Here is an 18,740-nt window from a genome sequence, read left to right on the forward strand (position 1 = left end):
TAACCAGCACAGGTGGTGACCTTTTTGGTACCTATATTCAGTATTATTTACTGCTCCATCTCTTTTCCAGGGCACTGGGTGAAGGTACAGGTAATGGTATTTCCGCTCTGATTACATTTTATTTCATCAGAGCAGTTGTGTGATCTACAGTATTCTGAAGAGCTTGCAATTGAATCCTTTCTTAGTGGGCTGGTGCATCAGCAGGAAATTGTGTGCACAGCATAGAAGTTTGAGACAAGTCTGAGCTGCATCCCACGTCTTTTTCCACCTCTGACGTCCCTGCCGCCTCCGCCTATGATTTATGGAGCAAGCTCTGGGCTGTGGCAGATTCTGCTTGTTGAGACTTATTTTGCAGGAGAGTTTCCTTTATAGGTTTCTATTTTCTGTACTTGCATTTATATCCTCTGATGGTTCATGTCATGTAATCTGGCTCATTGAGGAGCTGTATGGAAATCAGATACAATGAACTATACCCTTTAAACACCATTCTGTATATTCCCTTTTATCCGAGCTATTCTGTCTGCACAGAGAGAGCAGAGACTGCTGTAGAAAGCATGTGTCTTACATTTTACAGCTGAGCAGGTGCATCTATACAGTCAGGTGCATAAATATTGGGACATTGACAGAATTTTCATATTTTGGCCTCTATTCACCACCACAATGGCTTTGAAATGAAACAAACAAGATGTGCTTTAACTGCAGACTTTCAGATTTAATTTGAGGGTAATTACATCCAAATCAGGTGAACGGTGTAGGAATTACAATGGTTTCTATATGTACCTCCCACTTTTTAAGGGGCCAAAAGTAATGGGACTATCAACTCAAAAGCTATTTCATGGATAGGTGTGGGCTATTCCCTCGTTATTTCATTATCAATTAAGCAGGTAAAAGGTCTGGAGTTGATTCTAGGTGTGACATTTGCATTTGGAATCAGTTGCTGTCGACTCTCAATATGAGATCCAAAGAGCTGTCACTATCAGTGAAGCAAGTCATCATTAGGCTGAAAAATCCAAACAAACCCATCAGAGAGATAGCAAAAACATTAGGTGTGGCCAAATCAACTGTTTGGAACATTCTTAAAAAGAATGAACGCACCAGAGAGCTCAGCAACACCAAAAGACCCGGAAGACCACGGAAAACAACTGTGGAGGATGACAGAAGAATTATTTCCCTGGTGAAGAAAAACCCCTTCACAACAGTTGGTCAAAGCAAGAACACTCTCCAGGAGGTATATGTATATGTGTCAAAGTCAACAATCAAGAGAATACTTCACAAGAGTGAATATAGAGGGTTCACCACAAGATGTAAACCATTGGTGAGCCACAAAAACAGGAAGACCAGATTAGAGTTTGCCAAACAACATCTAAAAAGCCATTACAGTTATGGAACAACATCCTATGGACAGATGAGAAAAAAGATCAACTTGTACCAGAGTGATGGGAAGAGAAGAGTATGGAGAAGGAAAGGAACTGCTCATGATCCAAAACATACCACTTCATCAGTGAAGCATGGTGGTGGTAGTGTCATGGCGTGGGCATGTATGGCTGCCAATGGAACTGGTTCCCTTGTATTTATTGATGATGTGACTGCTGACAAAAGCAGCAGACTGAATTCTGAAGTGTTTCGGGCAATATTATATGCTCATATTCAGTCAAATGTTTCAGAACTCATTGGACGGCGCTTCACAGTGCAGATGGACAATGACCCGAAGCATACTGCAAAAGCAACCAAAGAGTTTTTTAGGGCTAAAAAGTGGAATGTTATGCAATGGCCAAGTCAATCCCCTGACCTGAATCCGATTTGTGCATGCATTTCACTTGATGAAGACAAAACTGAAGGCAAAATGCCCCAAGAACAAGCAGGAACTGAAGACATTTGCAGTAGAGGCCTGGCAGAGCATCACCAGGGATGAAACCCAGCGTCTGGTGATGTCTATGTGTTCCACACTTCAGGCTGTAATTGCCTGCAAAGGATTTGCAACAAAGTATTAAAAAGTGAAAGTTAGATTTAGGATTGTTTAGTTTGTCCCATTACTTTTGGCCTCTTAAAAAGTGGGAGGCACATATAGAAACCATGGTAATTCCTACACCGTTCACCTGATTTGGATGTAATTACCCTCAAATTAAATCTGAAAGTCTGTAGTTAAAGCACATCTTGTTTGTTTAATTTCAAAACCATTGTGGTGGTGAATAGAGGCCAAAATATGAAAATTCTGTCAATGTCCCAATATTTATGCACCTGACTGTATATGTGTTGCCTACAGCTGAGCAGGTGCATCTAAATATGTGTTGCCTACAGCAGGAGATTAAACACTCCCAGAAGATGAGCTGTAAAACCCATTTTATGCTTTTATTTTTGGGAATCTGTAAAAGGAATAGGTTGCTACATGTCATGTTAAACTACATCTACATTTTCTTTGAGGTTTTCTAATCACTAATGGGGCAGATTTATCATCCCCCCCCCAATTTTGCCCTGATAATTGTCAATTATTATCGGCCCATAACTCAACACTATGAATTGATTTACAGGGAAATCTATGAAGATTCTCTTGCTAGGACAGTGGCTTCCATAAGAACCCATCCTGGCGAAGAGTAAAAAAGTAAGGTGATAGCATACAGTATGCTGGGCTATCACTACACTGCCGGGTTTGGACCCAGCTCCGCTAATGTGCATACACAGCCATTAGATCCCTCTCCGGAACAAATTTACAGCAGAAAGTTATGGTAACTGCTGCTGTGATCAGAAAAAGAGGGACCAACTGTGATCTCTTGATATCTACGGTGGCACCCCCTTTTTAAATAGCCCCCATACTTAAATATTGTGAAACTCCTCAGGAAAGGCAGTTTTTCAGGGGATTGATCACAACAAAAACATTAATATATATGCCCCTGAACTGGGAGTGTACTGGAAAAACAGGGTCACCCAAAAGCCATGTACTCGGCTTATTCTCTATGCTTACTCTCCAACAGGAGCTGAACAGTGAACGTAATTCTCTTTACGCATTTCTATTTTTTTCTTTACACGCTTATTATAAACTCTCGTCTTCATAAAATTAGAATTTATATGCCACATGCAGGTTAGGAACAGTGGCGTAACTAGGGTATTTGGAGCCCAGGGCAAATTTGAAAAGGGAGCTCCCCCCCCCCCCCCCAATGTGCGCACGCGGCAAAAAAAATGAGCGTGGTCACTTAAAAATGGGGCGTGTCAACATGACACACCCCTTTATTTTTACACTGAACATTCCTATCCATATGCACCTTAACCCCGGTAGTACCCCTTATACAGTACCCCCATTATGCAGTTGTGGTCCCTCTTATGCAGGCCCATAGTAGTGCCCCTTAAACAGTATCCCCAGTAGTGGTCCCCCTTATACAGTCCCCAATTAGTTCCCCTTACTCAATACCCCCAGTAGTGGCCCCCCAAATGCAGTGCCCCATGTAGTGTTCCCCCTTATGCAGTGCCCCCAATAGCAGTCCCCACAATGCAGCGTGCCCAGTAGCGGTATCCCCTTATGCAGTGCCCTTTATATAGTGCCCCCAGTAGTAGTCCCCCCCACCCCTATGCAGTGCCCTTTATATAGTGCCCCCAGCAGTAGTCCCCCCCACCCCCATGCAGTTTTCCCAGTAGTGGTCCCCCTTATGCAGGCACCCAGTAGTGATCCCCCCTATCCAGTGCCCCCTGTAGTGGCCCTTTCTATTAGTGCCCCCAGTAGTGGTCCCCCCAGTGCAGTGCCTCTAGTAGTAGGCCCCTTGTATAATGCCCCCAGTGGTAGTCCCCCCCCCCAAGTAGTAGTCCCCAGTAGAGGTTCCCCCTCCCGATTAAGTGCCCCCAGTAGTAGCCCCCCCAGTAGAGGTCCTCCCAATAATGGTGCCCCCAGTAGTAGCCACCCCCCTTCCCCGTTGTGCCCCCACCCCCAGTAGAGGTCCCCCCCCCAGTAGTAGCCACCCCCCTCCCCCGTTGTGCCCCCAGTAGTGCTGACAGGTTTTTAATAAAAAATATATAAAAATATACTTACCTGAATCCACGCTGCTGCTGCTCTGGTCTGCGACACCGCTCCCGCCGCCCGCCAGTCCTCCCGGGCTGGCGCGCTCAGCATTATGGGACAGACGTCATGATGTCATGACGTCTATCCCATTACCCACTGCAGGAGCCGGACGGAAGCCCGGCTCTTGCAGTGGGTGCTGCAGCAGTCAATGAGAGTCTATCTGACTCTCATTGGCTGCTGTTTAACACACGCATCGCCCACAGCGCTGGCGGCGATGCGTGTGTTATGCACAGCCTGAGCCCGCCTCCTAGCGCTATTGGGCAAGCGCTCAGGGGGAGTGAACGGGCTCAGCTGTGCAGCACAGGACTGGCGCTGGAAGCCTAGCGCCGGTCCTGTGTAAATGTGTAGCGCTGACCGCACTCATTGCGGTCGGCGCTACACTGGCTAACGTGGGCGGGCCGGTACCATGGCCGGCGGTGCCCCCCCCCCGCGCGGCGCCGGTCCCACGGCGCCCAGGGCACGCACCCCGCTCGCCTTGCCCTAGTTACGCCACTGCATTACCCCCTTTTATATAGAACAATGGAAGTTGTACTGTGTATTTGTCCATAATTGAAGACTAGGAACAGATAGTAAGAGTACTCTGCATCCAACAAGACAGGTGTTACTGTGTATTTCTCAGTTCATAGGGAAAAAGATCTTCTATACTGAGAATTACATCCACCATACAGAAGAAGTGGCACTGTGTAGTTATCCTCACATAGGGAAGTGGATCACACTCCAACAACTATACACAGAAAGAAGTTGTCCTATAACAGCCATTTAAACCAAAATGACCTTCTGGGGTATAATCCACACAAAGGGTCTGATTCTAAATCATACGCCAGTGGAAATGTGGATGGTTCTTGTGGGTATCTGCAGGAAACATAGAAAGAAACTGGTGACTGCGCATGCGCTGGACACGGCATATGCACACAGTCCAAACTGTGTTACTGTTTGATCTGTCCGCTCACTCTTTTCAGTGAAATGAGCATTTCTGGACGGGTACTGGGTGGAACTGTTCTGTCTTGTGGGAGTGTCGGGGGCATGTACAGTAAGCTGACTTCTATGCTCATTTGTTGCCTGCGAATGCAGATGGGACGCCTGGTTCTGATGCATCTTTTGCATCCAGCCTGGGGTGGACTAAAGTCCTGATGCTAGTGATGACAGCTGCAGAGGAACAGTGGCCCTGATTCAGAGCCGGACGCTCTGACAGAGCGCTCGCTCTGAATCAGGGCCGTCCTTCTTCATTTTTAGAGCGGCCTCCTGGCCGCTCATATAGCTGTGGGTGACCACCCACAGCTATAGCGAGCGGCCAGGAAGATGGACGGGATGGTCATGACCATCGCGACCATCGGGCTTGCGACGAGACCCTTGTGGTAGGGTCTCGTTGCCACAAGCCCTGGAGAGCTTTCGGCTCTATCAGAGCCGAGAGCACTCCCACTGACATCACTTGTGATGTCAGTGGAGCCGGCCCCAGACGGTAGGCGTTCCCATGGCCTCCGTCTGGCCAGCCACGCCCCCAGCACGCCCACCAAAGGGGGCGTGCTGTCACTCAACATCGACAGCACGCCTCCGTCATGCGCATGCGCACTGGGCCAACATCGACCCGTTTGCGAGCGCTCAGCAATCGCGAGCGGGTCTGAATCAGGCCCAGTGGGCGGGATAGGCTTCCACATGCAGATGGATATTCTAATCTGGATACATGGGCAGATTCTGGCCTCATCCTAAACTAGTAAGCAGGCTGTAGTAGCCTTATAGAGAAGCGGCCGCAGGTGCATCTGACCATCATTTCTAATGTAGGCTGATGGGATAGAGTGGGTTTGAATTAACTTTTTTAACCATATATTAGGGTACAACATAGAGACGTTTACCAGCTAGGACCTGATGAAAGATTACAGTTATCATATATCAATACAATTGCATAACCCTAAAGCCATTTACTGAAACCAGGCATAGGCGAGATGCGTGTGCAATGTTATGATTGATAATTTACTGAAAGACTCTCCCAGCAGGAATGGTAAGCTGCAAAACGCTAAGGGCAGGGTAGATAGGGCAATTTCTGTTTATAAGAGTGCTTAAGGCAACATGTTAGCAGAAGGCTTTGTTTTGGGCTAAATACAGTCATGCAATTTTCTCTGTATCATTAAGTAGTTTTCTATCCCCCGCCTGACAGTAAAATGACACATTAATTACTGTTTCCTACTGGATTCAGAGATTAATCCCCACATATTGTGTTCAGGCATCAATTACTTAGATGATGTTGTCACAACGTCTCTTCGCTAAAGCCACTGAGTGGTTTTCTAGTGGGTGTCTGAGGTCACTGGTGCCATTTCTTGACAAAGCTTGTAGAGTGGTAAAGTGGAGATAAAGTACCAACCAATCCACTCCTAACTAATTTTTCTAATGATTTATAGAGTAAATGTACTAAGCCTTGGAGAGAGATGAAGTGGAGAGAGACAAAGTACCAACCAATCAGCTACTAACTGTCATTTTAAGGTTGTGTTTGAAAAATGACAGGAGCTGATTGGTTGGTAGTTTCTCCACTTTATCTCTCTCCAAGCTTTGATACACCTTTTATCTCCCTCTAAACTTTAATAAATCTCCCCCTTGGTGAGTTGCAGTGTACGATTTAGATATTAGAGGTGCCCCAACATACCTACATTTGAGACTGAGCCACTGACATTCATTATAGATCATTTATATTCCCCTGCATAATAACTAAACATACTATGTGGAGTTTGCATCACGATACGTTTTGGGAACTGATCATGCCTATGCTTGCACTGTGCATGGTACGTAACCAGGTGCAGGCATATCTACTGGTGATGAGTTGTAACATTTCAGTCGCATCTCCACTTTCAGCTGCAGAGGTGTAACTGGCATATGCAACATTGAGGGTTCAGTATATTATGTCTACGTTCAAAATGTCGACATTCATTAGATTGACATGAAAATGTGGACATGCCATTATGTTCAAAATGTCAACATTCAGCATGAGATGTAATGTTGACAGTGTCTTTTTAACAACTTGCCTGGTGACATCGCATGTGATACCACCGGAGCTAGTAGTGCTTCAGCTTGCGCTGCCCTGCTTTGTGCCCCAGCTGTAGAAGTGGAGATCCGTTATGCACAAGAGCAGAATGGATCATCTTTGACTCCCATGACCCCCCAGCAGTGATGCGGGAGTCTGTGACCCCCAATAAGACTTCCGTAATTGTGCCTTAGAATGACATCCGAACTGCACTCTGGGACGCATGTGCCGGGTACCGCAGTGCGAGGAGGGCAACTTATTTCCCCTCCAAGCAGTATGTGGCTGATCTCTGCAAGTGCAGCAGGAGGGACTGATCATCACACACTCCACTGCTCTCTGCATGTGCGGGAGGAGGTGGTATATGCCTATAAGGGAGGTAACCCCCTAGGGGTGGGATCTAGTAAAGTGTTGGCTAACCTTGACACTCCAGCTGTTATGGAACTACATAACCCAGCATGCACTGCTGCAGTTTTGCTATTAGGGCATGCTAAAACTGTGGCAGGGCATGCTGGGATATATAGTTCCACAACAGCTGGAGTGTCAAGGTTAGCCAACACTGATCTAGTATAAGTGGGGTTGGGGTAGGGATACAGTATTATGATGCTGGAGGGGAGGTAAAATATTATTAAACAAACTAATCACAGAATAGGAGAAGGGGGTGGTGCAAACAAATTGGGAATTTTACAGGGGGTGGTTTATAAAAGAGAGATGTTATTTACTATTAAGGGTGTGTGGGGGGTAATGTTACTAGGATTATGACCACTGCGGGGTCTATTGGGAAGTTATTTTAGTATTGGGGCCTATGGGCACGGGGTGGTGCAAGACACCCCCTAAGTATATATATTTTTTGTTTTTTCAAGAAAATATTTAATTCTAATGTATAAAAAAAATTTTTTAAACTATATTAAATACCAGTAAAACCCCGACAGTTTGTGACCCGCTCAGCCGGGAAAAAATCGTCAGTTAGTGCAAATGTTGACATTTCATATGTTGACATTTTAACCATATCGACATTATGAATATCAACATTGTCACTGTTGACATGGTGACGGCACCCCCCACATTCACAATGGTCTCCTTATACCATGCACTTACTCCCCCCCTCCATCCCCTTTTTCCCTTAAGCTTTACTTTCCCTCTTCCCTTCTCCCCTGTATTCCCATCTAATTGTTCCTCTCTTCTTTTCTCTAATTAATATTTAATTCTACTATTGTGGTAATACACCTAACACATGGTCATTTTACATACACAAGGAGTGAGTGACGTTATTCCAGGTGCATTGCTATTTTTGCCCTTTATACCTCATCTAATAGACATTTTAGTGCACACTTGATAGTCATTTTAGTGTTTTACATTTGAACACATCCTGATTTTATCTTTTGTATCGTTTGAATTTTCTCACATCAGACTCATATGATTCTTGACACTTTTTATTATAAATTTTATACTTATCACATTATATATATAATCAACTGTTGTGCTGAGATTATATGAGATTTATTGTTCATATAGTATGTTTTTTAAACTCATCTCTCAATTAGAGGGGGACCTGGGATCAACATTTGTCCGGAAGCCCATGCGTCTTATTAGCAGCACAGTTCATACTTGTTACCTTGGTAGTAGACTGGTTCCATTTATATGTTGTACAACTATCCATGTATACGTGTGTGCAGTGTTTGTACATTGCTTGATCCATAGGCCCTTGCTCTCATCTCCTGGTTCCTAGAAGTGAAAGGTTGTGATTACCCATTAAACCATCTCTCCCTCTCCCACTCTCACTGCGTGAGAGATCAATGACACAGGGCTGTTTTCCAGTCCATTACAAACCAGCAGGAGACACAATTGATTTGCACGCACTAGTTGACATGCAGCTTTCAGTGGGAATTCCTCTCTCTCTACCACCCACACCTTCTCCCAGGCCCTCATTATGCGCAAAACTGCTCAGTTTACAATCTGTACAGGATCTGTCTTTAATAGGATGAATAATGGATGTAATATACACAGTAAAATACAATGTAATTCAGCAAATTGCACTTTTGGCTCCATATACCTGGAGGTGTAGATTGGGATCTGTAAGTTAACTGATTTACCTAAAGAGCATACACTGGAGATCTGGCCTATTTGGAGTAGGTTGCTAGTAATTTGTGCTGGTGATGATGACCTTTTTCTTTTGTGAAATACAAATACATATATATCCTTTTAATATGTTTTATGGCGTCATTGCACCACTATACCTTATATTACGCCTTCGCTATATTATTAAAAAATGTACTGTAGATTATAAAGAAATTTGGGGCTAAATTTAGCTGCGTCTTTGGAGGTTTGAGGTTTCGGCCACTGAACTTAAAGGGCAATTATATTTAATCTAAAACCAGGCTTGTTTTGTATTGAATATAATTGCTTACAGTGTTGGCTAACCTTGACACTCCAGCTGTTGTGGAACTATATATCCCAGCATGCCCTGCCACAGTTTTAGCATGCCCTAATAGCAAAACTGTAGCAGTGCATGCTGGGTTATGTAGTTCCATAACAGCTGGAGTGTCAAGGTTAGCCAACACTGGCTTAGGCCATAGAAGGAGTGGCTTTGAAAAGTGCAGCTCAGTAAGTTTAGCACTTATAGTCAATTTGGAGATCTGTATATAAACTATGCTTTATGTGGTCACTGGATTCCTCTGTGAGGTTTAGTAGCTATATGACCCTCTTGGTGCATAGCTCTATTTTATTTATGATTTATTATAGGGCTAACATATTTTTAACAAAACATATTTTCAGCAGACAAAGGTCAATGTTCATATCTATTTGGTCAATTCTCTTATGCTCAGGACAGATAAAGTTATAAGAAGAACCTATTGCTTTGTTTTTTACTCTTCACTGTTTTCCGGGCCACTGTCTAAAAAAGAGAATTTTAACAAATAGCCCTGAAAAAAACATTGCTTGTATCTGCAATATGTAGCGATAAGCAATTACACTTACAGGGCTAAATTACAAAGGGTACTAAGCTGAGAGACAAGCCATATGTCTGCGTACTGTTTTGATTTTAAGAAGTAGTGCAATTCATGTACCGCCTCCCTGTCCTGCTTATGTGATGAGTTCGGATTATTGGCACAACAAAAATAGTGATTGCAAATACTGTAGGGGGATTTTCTGATGATTCTCTAGCACCTGCCAGCCGTCTCACATAATATAAAGTGACTGTGCTAGACTGGAAGCCCCTTAAAAGCGTTTGTCTGTATTTGTTCACAAACAAAGGCCTTTTGTGTCAAGATTAAAGATATTTATGCTTGTTCCTTGCAGCTTCTTTACATAAGAGGATTATCAATTCATACTCCAGGGTTTGTGCTAACTGCCATCTGGGACCCTCTCGTCTGGGGTTCCTCCCAGCTGGAAGTCTCAGGGACCAACAAAGACTTCTTTGTGAATGATATGTGTAAAGACTGAAGCCCATTGCTCTTTTGTTAGTATTTTCTACACTTGTGGGACCCAGTACACGACAAAAAGACCTTTTGAGGTATTTGAGTTCTGGTATATGAAGAAGAGACCTATGAGGTTTACAGCGTTCTAGACAAAGACAGAAGAGACCTGTGAGGTTTTAGAGATCTGGATACACAAAGAAGACAACTTAGAAGTTCATAGGGCTCTAGATGCAAGAAGAAGGGACTTGTGCCTTTTATAGAGCTCTGGACTCACAAAGAAGAGACCTTTTACATCAAACCTTTCATTGCAGAGGAAATGGAACAAATTAGATAAATACAATAATATAAACTGTACATAACATTGATGACACTAAAAAGTCTAGGGCAGCCTCCACCACCTGACACAATGGAGGCAAAATCCAGAAGCCTCTCTCCTGTTGCTGTAACTTTAGCAGTGCTTTAGTCCGCCCATGCATTTGAACTAGTGTTTGTGGGGGATGGGTACGGGATGCATGCACTCGGGATAACGGCAGTCACAATCCCAACAGGGTTAGCATACCGACACATGTCAGTAGGTATCCTACCCCTCCCTCTCTCCCTACTCTAACCCTCCCACCCCGGTGCATGAACCTAACCTTGCCCCTTGTGCCTAAAACTAACCTCAACCCTCCCCGCACCCTGACGCTCACCCACCCCCCCAACCCAGCTACTTACCTTAGAGATTCCGATGGTGAGGATGCCGGCACAAGGATTCTGACAGGTGTCGGGATTGTGGCGCCGGTATTCTAAGCTCCGGCATCCCTTGTGCCAGGCCATTGAACATATCCCGTTTGGGGAGGATCCTGAAATGTTAATGCCAAGATGGGGGAGTGGCGGTTATAAAGTACATAGTACCAGTTCCCCCTAAGGCACCCGTTAGTGGCAGATTATGGGCTATCCTCAAAAACAACCGAAGCTGAGACATTTTAAATACAGGGCAAAGTGACTAGCTTCCAATTGGTCCACTTTCACTGTCCACATGTGTTTTTTGTGTTCTCAGTCTCATCATCCCTTGTGTCTGGTGATAAAGAAATATGTAATTTTCACAACTAGTAAGCTCTGAGTAACTGCCCAGAAATATGCCCGATCAGCAATCCTCAAAATATGCTATTGACTTGGGCGCTGCCTTGTGCATTGAGACACCCACCTCCATCGTCTTGCATTCACCGACCACGTACAAAAGCGGAGACATCAGAAACATTGGTCGCACATTGAACTTCTGACTAAGCCTATGCTGTCTCAGACAGAGCGGCTCTCCTAACATCCCGGGGCCTCTGCACCCCCCATTACCTCCCCCAAACGCTGCCTCCTTGTCACTTAGATTGTGAAAAACCCTCTCTGCACCCTATGTCTCAAATTCATCGTCGCACATACACAGCGCAGCTTTGACGCATGCGCAGTGGCAAAAAAATGCTCCATTGCTTGCAATATCGATGTCATTTGCATCTCCGAATCCGGACCCTTTATTTTTATACTGCAATTTAGAGTTCAGCTAGGACACACCTCGCCCAACACTAAGGGGTCTATTTACTAAGCTTTGTTAGGAGATAAAGTGAACGGTGATAAGGTACCAGCCAATCAGGAGCTGATTGGCTGGTACCTTATCACCGTTCACTTTATCTCCTAGCAAAGCTTAGTAAATAGACCCCTAATTTTATCTGTATTATAATGTAATATTATATTGCATTATAAATCTGCCACACCTGCTGTGCAACATGGTTTTGCCAAGGTGTTAAACTTTCCATCATCAGATGATAGATGTGCCCCATAACCTTAAACTATACTTCACTAAAAAATCACACAAAACCAGGTTATGCCATTCAAAATGAATGGTCTGCTAATTTTGTTACAATGATCAGTATAGTACAGTGGTCGGGGAACAGGGGTAAATTATCACACATGGGGTAAAAATGAAATTCCTGGGGGTAATGGATGGACAGCCGGGCATGCATATGAATCATTCTATGCATGCCCGGCTGTGCGTCCATTACCCCCGGCTGTGGCGCAGGGAGGCTCTAAGCAGGACGCCCGCTGAGATGATACTACCAGCGGGCGCCCGCCTCTTTCCCTGCAGCGCCGCATTAGCCGGAGGCTGGAGTTCTCTTCTGAACTCCAGCTTCCAGCTCTCCCCATGCACACTATGGGACAGGCGTCATTACGTCTCTCCCATAGTTCCGAGGAGCAGCCGGGCGGACAGGACGGCGGCAAATGCAGGAGCGGGGATTAAAGTAAGTGTTTTTTTTTTTTTTTTTAGTTTTTGTATAAGCGGCACTACAGGGGCATTATATGGGGGCACTACTACAGAGGCATTATATGGGGGCACTACTACAGGGGCTTAACTATGGGGGGCACTACTACAGGGGCTTAACTATGGGGGCACTACTAAATGATTTCTTTCCTTTCAAATCAAGGGGGTAACGTCGGCGTATGTAAATATATTTTGGGGTAAAAGGTAAAAAAGTTCCCTGACCCCTGGTATAGTGGCAGAAAAAAGAACGGCAAACAACCAGTGTCCACTTGTCTTAAGCAAAAGGATGTCACAACTGACGAGGGCCAACTATCCCAATATTAAGGGCAAGTGTGATATAAAAACTTGCAAGGGCCAACTCTCCCTTTCTTAGCAAGTGATGCGGTATCCGACACCCATTCCAATGCACTATTCATGCCCACTCGGTTGAGAGGTGTCTCTGACTCCCGTAGGGTGAAATCAGCCTAAACAGTGTATTGAAGGGGTGTGCACCGCTCATACTGCCGCGAGATGGACCCTTTAACATTGCCGGTCATTCCCTGCTATGAAATAAAGTCAACACAATAAGGGAGGGTGGGTGGTAGATCAAATTAAAAGAGGCAGAGTTACAAATGTAGATGCCCCACACCCTCTCACATAACATGCCCCTAAACTTCTCCTCCTATCACTGCTGCCGACCCACTATCAAAACAAACACAAACATACCCATAACTTTATTAACCCCTCTATCCCTCACTAGAAGTTTATGTGCCCTCGAACTAGCCAAATCTCTCTCTTTTTATGTTGCTGTTGCTCCCAACTCTGAATCTTCCCCTAAGTGCCCTTCTTTGGCAACTGTTTCTCTTCCATATAAATGTATGCATAAATAAATTGCTGAACACTCTTGCTGATTTATTTGAAGAGGTGGGTGGCCCCCCCCTAGAACAATTCACCTCACATGCCAGGGTCCCTGGGACTCACATGATGAAGATCTGTGGGATAAAGGTCCTCTTCTTCTTCTTTTATTTTTTTTGTTTCCCCTTCAGTTTGATTCTGAGAGCAGTGGATACATCAGCACCCAGCAGTTCTGGACCTTGCTGCAAACGCACAGCTCCGAGCTGGATCCTCACAAACTGGATGTCCTACTGGCCCTAGCGGACAGCAACGCTGATGGAAAAATATGCTATCAGGATGTTTTGAATCTAGTGAGTAGCCAGCAGAAGGTTCAGTAGTTTGGGTCAAATCTCAACACACAATATAGATTAATATAAAATCATGAGGTGCTGAGACCCTGTACACCAGGCCTGGCCAACCTGTGGCTCTCCAGCTGCTGTGAAACAATAAGTCCCAGCATACCATCACCAATCAGCTGGTAAAGTATGCTGGGACTTGTATCACAACAGCTGGAGGGCCTTAGGTTGACCAGGCCTGCTGTACACTTTGTACATTTTTGTTGAAAAATTAATTTTTTAAGCATAAAAATGTTTTAATATATTATATAATTAATTATCTATTGCTCCTATTCAGACATAATCCTATTCACATAGAGAACCCCCCACCCCAGCATATTCCTTAAATCCAACATTAACACCCACATAACATTTCTAGCTGATCATTACTTTAATAACCTCTGCGCCCCCCCCCCACCAACACACACACACACACACACACACACACACACACACACACACACACACACACACACACACACACACACACACAATTTTAAAACCATCTCACATAACATTTATCCCCCAAGGAACTTAACGGTACTTGAAAGATGACCAACCACGTGTGCACAGTGGAGGTGATGGGTGAGACGGGAGATAGAAAGGGGTGAGACGGGAGATAGGAGCCAAAGAAGGAGGACAGGGATGGAGTAGATGGTCTATGAATGGGGAGGGGCAGGAGGAATCGAACAATGAGCCTATCGGTGGCTGATGCTTGAAAAGGGTCAGTCACCAGGAAGCACAGAAATGGTGAGGATGGCCAAGATATTCACAGACCAGGGCTTCAGATCCTCCATGCTCACCACTCTATTGGATCTATGTACTAAGCTGTGGAGAGGGATAAAGTACCAACCAATCAGCTCCTAACTGTAATTTTTCAAATACATCCTGTGACAGTTAGGGGCTGATTGTCTGGTACTTTATCTCCAACCACATTATCTCTCTCCAAAGCTTAGTACATACACCCCTATATCTCAAAAGCCATTCCCCCAGGACCTACCAGGTTGCCTAGTGGGTGATCAGAACCTGGGAAGCAGTCAGGGCTGTTTTAATAAATGGTCAAATAGGGCACAGGGTCATCATTCGATATCTCTAAAAGAGGTTTTACCTCAACATCATAGCGCTATAGGATGACAGTACCCCTAATTCAATATGAAGGTCTCCACTTTCAAATTGTTAGAGCAAAATTATACTAACTTTTACTGGGAAAAATACTAATAGTCTTATTTCCTATCTTTCCACAGCCCTCACATTAACCCAAATTCTAAATCTTAACCTACGTCAAGAATGAAAGCTAGACCTAATACTAATCCTCTAAACCTATTTCAAGCTCTAAATCTATCACAAGTCAGAACTCTGATCTTCCACCCTGAATCCTCACACACATTCAGTTGAACCAGCGGACACAGATTTTTTTTTTTTATGTACTGTTTTCTTAAATAAATGCATAGCTGCCTGCTCTTAGGGAGAGATGTACCAAGCCTAGAGATAAGGTGGAGAAGTCGCCCAAAGCAACCAATCAGCTTCTAATTGTCATTTATCTAGCACATCTGTGAAATGACAATTACAATCTGGTTGCTTTGGGCAACTTCTCTGTTATCGCTCTCCAAGGCCTGATGGATCTCCATTTAGACTGTTCAGAGACTATCTGCCATGAATGAGTGTGAAAATGACGTGAAACGCATAATAAGTGAAGCTCAACTCTGTAAACGCGTTGGGTACAGGATGCCGGCGCTCGGGATCAAGGCAGTCAGAAACCCGACGCCGGCATCCTGACAGGGTTAGGATACAGAGTCCGACACCTGACAATATGTATCTTAAACCTCCCTCCTCGCACCCTAAACCTAACCCTCCACCCAAGTGTCTAAAGCTAACCCTCCCCCCCCAAGTATCTAAACCTCCGACCTAGGGCCCTATTTACTAACGAAACATAACCCGTTTAGCGCTCGCTAAAGTGATTATACCACCTTTCTGCATTGAATAAACAGCGGTAATCTAAGATTACCGCTGTTTTCACAGCATCGCTCTCGCCATCTTTTAGATGGCGAGAACGATGCTGTCCCCATTGCCGGCAATGGAGACCCGGAGGTGCCTTTCCGGCTTCAGCGAAGCCTTCCAGGTACTGCCGGGTCCCCGTGTCATGCACATGCGCAGACGGATCGTCGCGCATACGCTTAACACTGGAGCCCTGTTGCTGGCAGCGTTAGGCTGCCAGCAGCCTAGCGGAGGACCTCGCCGAGGATGAGGACTTCGCGGGACCTCGCCAGAGGGGTAAGAATTAATAAATACCAGTGGCATTTTCATTTGTATCACAGTGATACTAAACGAAAATTGCCGCTTGTATTGTTTTTCTTTTATAAATGGGGCCCCTAGTGCCTAACCCTAACCCTGAACCCCCCCCCCAAGTGTCTAAACTTAATCCCCCCCCTTCCCAAGTACCTAAACCTCCCAACTGTGCCTAACACCCCCCTCCCCCCCAGCTCCTAATTCTCTCCCAAACCCCGCTACTTACCGTCGGGATGCCGGCATCAGGATTCTGACTAGTGTCGGCTGGGATTTCATCTGCATCCCCTGTAAACTGCTCAGTGTTTATTTACCGTGGATGGAATTTGATGATGCCATTATCTTGCCTACCTGATAACCTGAATGTTATCGTCCAGCCCAAGCTCTTTTCCTAGATCACTGTATCTCCCAGAAGTGAGGTAGGACACTAGGGAAGCAGAAGGTAATGCAATGCACGGTTCTGTTTTGCAAAGAATAAGAGAATTGGGGTTTCAGTAATGTAGCGCTTGTAAAAGTATCCAACCCCCTAAAAGGTCAACATATGACCCATGTTACAAATGATACACATACACAGATTGTTCCAGACAGCATTATTGTTTTCTAACCAGTAGACTGTAAAAGTACATGTTCAAACTAATAATGAATTATGGGCCTGATTCAGCATCAGACACAGCTGGGTGTTTTTCTGCAGTTGCTCCTGTGTCTTTTATCCTAATTCCGCTACAAAGCCCTTCCCTGGTGTACATTTGTGTGTCCTAATGTGCCAGGGCTGAGATGCCACTCAGTGCCTATAGACGCTGCATTACCGTCTGGTGCGTCCTTTGACCATTGAAACCAGGCCTATGGCAGGTGCAGTTTCTCCATCTGAGTATGGCCTCCTTTATTTGTCCCTGCTACCTCCCAGTCACCATACAGGAATGTCCCAAACATTACGGATATTGTTAGTCCAGATGTGCATTGTGATTCTAAGTACAAAATCGGGACGTGTGGTGCCACTCAGACGCATTTGCGTGAAATCGCCCATTTGCGTGGGTATCGGCATAGTGTGTGACTCTGAATCTGAACCTATATGTCTGCAGATTTAAAAATGCTGCTGGCATTAGTGTGCAACCCCTGCAGATGGGTATTTGGTAGAACCACCTACTGCTGCAATAACAGCTTTAGGTCTATTGGAGTAAGTTTCTATCACATCTGCACGCTGTTTTGGAGTGATTGTTCTCCCACTCTTCCTTGCATAGCGTCCCCGCTTGGCTGTTTCAGCAGGGTGCCACGCCCTGCCCTATTTCTGAAGGGCAGAAAGGGGACGCGTCATAAAGACACTCCTTTTCATTGACCATGCCCCCTTTACGGGGGCGTGCGCCAAAGGTGCGAGCAGATGTGCCCTAGCTCTAGGTCCGGTGCCCTGCCTGTTGCCAGACCTAGAGTGAACACTATTGCAGATTTGCATGGAGGTGGTTGGATGACCCTTGCCGACTGCAATTTTTAAATAGTGCCAAAGATTCTCAATTGGATTGAAAGCTGGACTTTGGCCCATTGTAGATCATTTACCTTTTTTTTTGTTCGGTTCAACCATGCCACTGTTATTTTGACCTTGTGCTTGGAATCATTGTCCCGCTGAAAGGTGACATTTCTACCAAGCTTTAGTTTTCTAGCAGACTGATGCAGGTTGTCTTGCAATATCTCCTCATCGGTCCTTCAACTTCAATGAGATGCCCAGGGGCCTATTCATCATTACATAATTATCATTCGTGATAATTATGTTTAAAAACTATTTTAAAAAACTGTTCAGAGGCATTAATCATTAACAAAAGTATCCCTTCCGAAAAACTGCTCTTGTGGCGGAGTCAGCTTTTCGGAAAAGTTATACTTTCACCCCTACACTTGTCATGTCCGTATGTATTTCCCCGCCATCGCTGGTGTCTGTGCCCCCCCGCCCATAGTTGCAGCCCCCGCACCGTCATTTGTGTCCCCCGCTAACCCCGCTGCTGTGTGTACCAAATCTCTCCCCACCCGCATCATCTCATCAGTGTTGCTGTGTCCCCCCCTTATTCTCTCCCCGGTGTCTTCTGTGTCATCTCCGCATCCATTCACCTGTGCTGCTGTGTCCCGCCCCCCGCATCAGTGTGCAGGCTTAGGAGGAAGCTAGGCGGAACCCTCAGCTCACGATGAAGCCCAATGCTACCTCCCTCTTCTTTTTATCTCGTCTCGATGAGGGAACCATTTTTTTATTTGATGCAATATGGGGGATTCGTGGCTTTAAAACCCCCCATGTATGGATTTATTTTTTTGAGGTGTGCTGTTTTAAGTAATTGGTGATCGCCAGACAATAACTATTAAGGGGGCACATTGTATGAAAGAGGAACCCCCTCACAAACAAGGGTGCTCCCATGTGTGTGCTTGCCCTCCTCCTATCAATGAAAAACAAAATGTTTCTGTAACACTGGGGACATTGGGGTCTATTTACTAAGCTTTGGATGGAGATAAAGTAAACGTA

At 45.1% G+C, this 18,740-nt stretch overlaps 1 protein-coding gene across 4 annotated transcripts in view; it reads left to right on the forward strand.

Moving 5' to 3' along the window:
* Positions 1 to 18,740, forward strand: part of RHBDL3 (rhomboid like 3) — a 74,881-nt gene that overhangs the window by 21,096 nt on the left and 35,045 nt on the right. For 2 of the 4 annotated variants that reach the window (XM_088468162.1, XM_088468192.1), the window contains exon 3: positions 13,781 to 13,939. The exons of the other annotated variants lie outside the window; for them this stretch is intronic. In XM_088468162.1, the coding sequence (XP_088324288.1) occupies positions 13,781 to 13,939 (159 nt within the window). The remainder of the gene's footprint in view (positions 1 to 13,780; positions 13,940 to 18,740) is intronic. 4 annotated transcript variants of the gene reach the window in all.

This window comes from Taudactylus pleione, unplaced genomic scaffold, assembly GCF_031769625.1.
Source record: "Taudactylus pleione unplaced genomic scaffold, aTauple2 ptg000012l, whole genome shotgun sequence".
NCBI lineage: Eukaryota > Metazoa > Chordata > Amphibia > Anura > Myobatrachidae > Taudactylus > Taudactylus pleione.